This window comes from Vombatus ursinus, unplaced genomic scaffold (assembly GCF_900497805.2).
Source record: "Vombatus ursinus unplaced genomic scaffold, bare-nosed wombat genome assembly UNPS02014810.1, whole genome shotgun sequence".
Classification (NCBI taxonomy): domain Eukaryota; kingdom Metazoa; phylum Chordata; class Mammalia; order Diprotodontia; family Vombatidae; genus Vombatus; species Vombatus ursinus.
Window position 1 is genome coordinate 45979424 of NW_020954588.1, and position 5399 is coordinate 45984822.

Genomic DNA, 5399 nt, shown 5'->3' on the forward strand with positions numbered 1-5399 from the left:
CACTTCTCTGATGTGTGTCATCCTGATTCTTCTAGAACACGGGAAACCCCATTAGGAAGCCTAGAACTGGGTTTCCCAGGTTCTCCATGTGGAGAGACACCATCCTGGGTGCTCTGCCTGTGCACCAGATCCCATCACCCTGAAATAAAGCAAAAGGCTTGAACTCAAATCTCTGCTTTTGTGAACTAGAAGCATTTGAGAGATAGTCTCTCTCCTAAGAGAACACAGGAGCTGTACAGGTTTGAAGAAAAGTGATTTTTATTTTCATTTAATAAAATAGGCTGTGTTAAAAAATATAATAAAATAATAAAACTAGCAAAAACCAGCCAGCCCACCACTAACGTTTAGTGCAAATCCTGCCATCCCCCAAGGGAGCCATCGGGGGGAGCTAGACATTTGTCTCAAGTCCAAGTAACCGTCCCATCCGCTCCATGTTCTTGTCTATTGTCGCCTGGCAGGTTATCTCCTTGGCACACTCCATGGGAAACCAGCCCTTTTCACCGTCCCGTAGCCGTTCACCTTCATACCAACCTGCAAGGAAAACCTGACAATCAATCAAGCTGCTAAGTGTTTGGAGAGAGCCTACCCATCTTCCTGAGCTCAAATCTGGCCTCAGACACTTCCTAGCTGTGTGACCCTGAGCAAGTCACTTAACCCTGTTTGCCTCAGTTTCCTCATCTGTAAAATAAGTGGGAGGAGGAAATGGCAAAACCACTCCAGCGTCTTTGCCAAAAAAACCCCAAATGGGGTCACAGAGAGTCAGACACAACCAAAAAGGACTCAGCAACAAGTATGTGCTCAGCCCTGGGCTAGGTGCTAGCTATGGGAAACACAGGAAGGCACAGGATTTATTCCCTGTCTCAAGGGGCTCACAGACAAAATTGATTTGTATTTCACTTACTATTTGTGAATAGGTTTTCATTTTGTGGTTACAGTTTGCAGTTTTTCAGTGGAAAATTATTAGCTCTTATCCTTTGATTACTTCTCTGTTAGGGAATGGTTCTTGGTGGTGCATACTTGTGTCCATTCTCGTCCATTTTGGATATTTGATTTATTGATGATCAAAGATTTAGAGCTGAAAGGGACCTAGGCCAAACGTTTCATTTTACAGATGAGGAAACTGAGGCACAGAGGTTTAAATGGACTGCTCAGGGACACAGCTGTAGGGATAGTAGAGACAAGATATAAACCCAAGGGTCATATGCCTGGAACCTGTGGGGATCCTAGCCCCATTTTGTCCAACCCCCTCATTTTACAGTTTCAGGAATTGAAGACCACAGAGGTTAAGTGACTAGCCCAAGGTCACAAGGAGTAAGTGTCAGAACCAGCCATCTAACCCCAAATTCAGCTTGGATTACACCACACAGTCACTTCATGCTCTTCTGACTTTTTCTAAATGTTTTAAGTAAAAAGGATGCAGTTCAGTGGATTCATTAGGAAATCCCCTCCTGGTACAAATCCGTGAGAAGCCTGTGGTCATTTGAGAAGTGCACTGCCCAGGATTACGTAGTTGGGTCAGTATATTGGCTTCTCTGACACCTACTTTCCTGGCTTTGGAGATTAACCAACGCATTTATAGAACAATCCTACACTTCTATCAGAGCCAATGACCACCAGTCCCCAGCCCCTCTCCAGCCCCCAGTGGGCTTTCAGAAGACTTGCAGCAAACGCCTGAGGGCATGACAAAGAGGCTCCCGACCTGTGAAGCTCTGGGAAAAGCTCCGAGGCCAGTGGCATGGCCACACATCCTGACAGTCTGTGACATGCTGAGAAGAAACTGAAAATGGCGTTTTCTGGTCTTGAATGTACCTGAGCTCTGGGGGCAGCTGCATGACAAAGAACATGTACCCACCGTCGCTGACATTCTGGTAAACCAAGACCACGTCCGACACCTGAAGGGACAGCTCGTCCGGCTGCTTGGCTGTGAACGTGCGGACGATTTCCACTTGGGTCAGCGCTACGGAGAAGAGAGAATGCTCTGAGGGAACTTTGAGGGAGGGAAGACAGGCGTTCTTTTAAATGCAGAGAAAATCAGTATGGTCTACAGCCACTCTCCCATCCTCTTTAAGCCGAGAGAGAGCAAAATGTGTAGAGAGAATGATAAAGTCATTCTAACTTTTTAGAACGTTTCTGGTACCCCAGGCCAACCTTCTCCTTTTTTCAGATGGGAAAACTGAGACCAAGAGTCTTCCAAGATTGAGTGTCTAAGTGTGGCTAGGCTTGAACATGGTGCCTGGTGGGGAACGAGCCAATCATCAACGAAGGCACTGAAATAGGGAATGCTCCTACGTGGATGGGGTGCTTAGAAAGCCTAACTTGCTCTTGGGGATAGGAAGGAAGGCCAGATGATGCTTCAGTTGTTACTCAAGAAATGTCCACCAGGGGACAGCGCTTCTCAATTGGCCACAAAAATCTCTTCTACTTACTGGTCCTGTCCAAGCTCTGCCGGTCACTGCTCTGCCCCAGGGCAGTTATCCAGCGAGCTCGTTCACTCCTAGGAATAAAAGAAGAAAATTAGTTTCCCAGGCTCAGTAGAGCTACTTCCATTCTTGTTACAGTGAAGAGGGCTTGATTTAGAATCCCGGGACCTGGGTTCTAATTCTGCCTCTCTGGCTTGGCATGGTGGGTAGAGCACAGGACTTGGAATTAGGAAGTCATGAGTGTAAATCCTGTCCCAGATACGTCCTAGCTGTATTGTCTTGGGCAGACCACTTAATAGCACTTACTTCACAGGACTGTTGTGAAGATCAAAGGAGATAATTCATGTAAACCATCAGACACAGCCTCCATAACCTGACCCCTCCGGCCTCCCAGGCTTTGTCTACTTTTCTGCACGCTCTATAACTGAGAGGCACCTGTCTTCTCACTATTCCCCTGATTTCTTACCTTCTTGTTGGCCAATATTGTCTGGGATTCTCCCCCTCCTCACCTCCACCTCTAAGGAGCTGGGCTTTCAGCCCTTATCTTACCTTCAGCAAGAAGCCTTCACAAGCCCTGCCCTCTCCCTGCCTCATGTACCTCCATCACTTAGTTAGAGCCTTTCCTCTGAGATCACCTCCCATTGACGCTGCAAGGTCTTGCGTGGATAGAGTTTGCACATATGTGGTGGCTACCCAGTTAGAATGAGACCCTTGAGGACAGGGTCTTTGTTTTTGCCTTTCTTTGTATCTTCAGCTCTTGGTACAGTGGTGGGCACATAGAAGGCATTCAGTAAATGTTCACTCACTGTTGGCCTTTCTAGCCTTCCTCCCTGTACTGCAGAGCCCAGGGACACTGTCATATTTGCTGTTTCTAGAACACAAATTCCAGCTCCCAACTCCACACCTTTGTACTGGTTGTGCCCCCTGCCTGGAAGGCTCTGCCCCCTCACCTGCACCTCTAATATCCCTGACTTCCTTTGAGGCGCGGCTCAGAACCCTCCTTCTTCAGAAAATCTTTCCAGGTACCGCAGTCACTAATTCCTTCCCATTTCAAATGTTTTCCACCTCATTTACATAGCGCTGTAAGGTTTGCAAAGTGCTTTACAAATAGCATCCCATTTTATCCTCACAACAACTCTGAAGTAGATGCTTTTGTTATGCTTATTTTCCAAATGAGGAAACTGAGGCAGGGTTTGACCTCAGCACTGCCCCCACCCACTGTGCCACCACCCTGCCTCAGTGAAGGTGATAAAAGTTAGAGGTCTTGAGAAAAATAAGTTTTTTAAACAAAGGTCCCAAGTAAACATTTTAATTGTTAATGTCTGCTGTGACTCCCTTTTCTAGCTTTACATACACACACACACACACACACACACACACATGCATATATGTATACACACATATCTAGGTATATATGTATATACACATATGTGTACCCATATATACATACCCCCACACATATAGAAATACACACACACACACACACACACACACGTGTTTTTTTCCCCCAAAACTCCAGAGTAATTTAAAAGTCTCTAATCTCTCAGCAAAGAGAAGGGCCACTCATTTAGAGGTACCTGCAAAAGACCACTTAGCGCCTCTCTAAATACCCTTGCAATGCAGCCAGACTTTAAGCATCATCTCTTTCCGTCTTTGCAGGCTCTGGGGCTGCCACATGACACAATATGCCCCAAACAGACCTGACTCATCCCTCTCTTACAAAAGCCAAGGTCTGTAAATGAGCCATTAGCTGTCTCCCATTCTTTTCATGGCTTTTCCAAGCTTTGGAAGAAACCCAAACCGCAAACATTTGTAGCTAGAGCCGTGTCTGGTGCACCCTGATGCCAGTTTGTGGTGTGTCTCCAATTTCCACCAGGACAGATATAATCATTCATTTTTGTGGAGGGAGATGCTCAGATACTGATAGCGTCCCGACATGACAGCGCCTTCCCCAAGATTGGCAGAGGACAGAACAAGACAGTTCTTGTGGCTGTTGTCTGCAGTAGAAGCTTCTGGAAATGCTCCACTGAAGCCACATCCCCTCCTCCCATCTCTGATGCTATCAAACTCTACAGCATCCCCCAGAACTACAGATAAACCTGCCAGAGAGTTTGGGTTCTAGACCATGGGGAGCACCATGGAGAGCACCACCAAGCCTTCCTTCTGAGCTTTTCACTACAGGGAACAGGCCAAGAAGGAGCTCTAGGAACAGGGAAAGTCAAGCTCTCAAACCCAAGGGGGAGGGAGGGAGGGGGAGGGAAAGACACACACACACACACACACACACACACACACACACACAGACTGCTCATTACTCTCCCAGGGTGAGAGTCTGTGTGATACAGGGGAAGGACTGCTGGATTCAAAGAGTTCCAGCCCTGGCTCTGCCTCCACCTGGGTGACCTTAGGAAAGTCCTGTGATCTCCCTGGGTCTCAGTTTCCTCACTTGTAAAAGAATTTAGCTCAGAGGCCCTAGGAGGTTCCATCTGGCTCCAGGTTTATCTGATCCTGGGCAGAGGGCCTCTTTGCCTCCTCACAGAAGCAGAAGAGGTATGTGTCCTCGAGCCAACACTGGGGATATAGCATTTCACCAGAAATAGTAGTGAATTAATCATTTCTTGTGGGTAAAACACTTACAGCTGCAAAACACATGCATAACACACAAACACACACACGCAGGCAAAGAATCTGTCATGGCCATTCTGCCAGGAGTTACTAGCAAGTAAGACAAAGAATCACTTTACAGGTCCAAGATGGAGGGGCCATGCCTATCAAACCCTAACCCTAAATTGGTTCAAGTGGACCACAGGCCCACAGGTAAGCATTTGACAAGGATCGTGGTCCTGCCGTGGCAGCCAAGAAGCAGAGGTGATATCTGGCTGCATTGGGAGACAGTCACCTACCTGTGCACAGTCAGGGAGGTGACTGCCCAACTGTGGGAGCAAGCATTTTTTAAAGCACCTACTATGTGCCAGGCAT

The 5399-nt window shown here is 47.2% G+C and overlaps 1 protein-coding gene across 2 annotated transcripts in view; it reads right to left on the reverse strand.

The window, feature by feature from the left end:
• Positions 1–250: 250 nt before the first annotated feature.
• The window catches only part of ARHGEF26 (Rho guanine nucleotide exchange factor 26), a 140013-nt gene continuing 134864 nt past the window's right edge, over positions 251–5399 (reverse strand). For both annotated transcript variants that reach the window (XM_027876052.1, XM_027876053.1), the window contains exons 13-15: positions 2427–2494; positions 1853–1957; positions 251–531 (exon numbers count right to left, since the gene is read on the reverse strand). In XM_027876052.1, coding sequence (XP_027731853.1) covers positions 389–531; positions 1853–1957; positions 2427–2494 — 316 coding nt within the window. In that variant the 3' untranslated portion in view covers positions 251–388. The remainder of the gene's footprint in view (positions 532–1852; positions 1958–2426; positions 2495–5399) is intronic.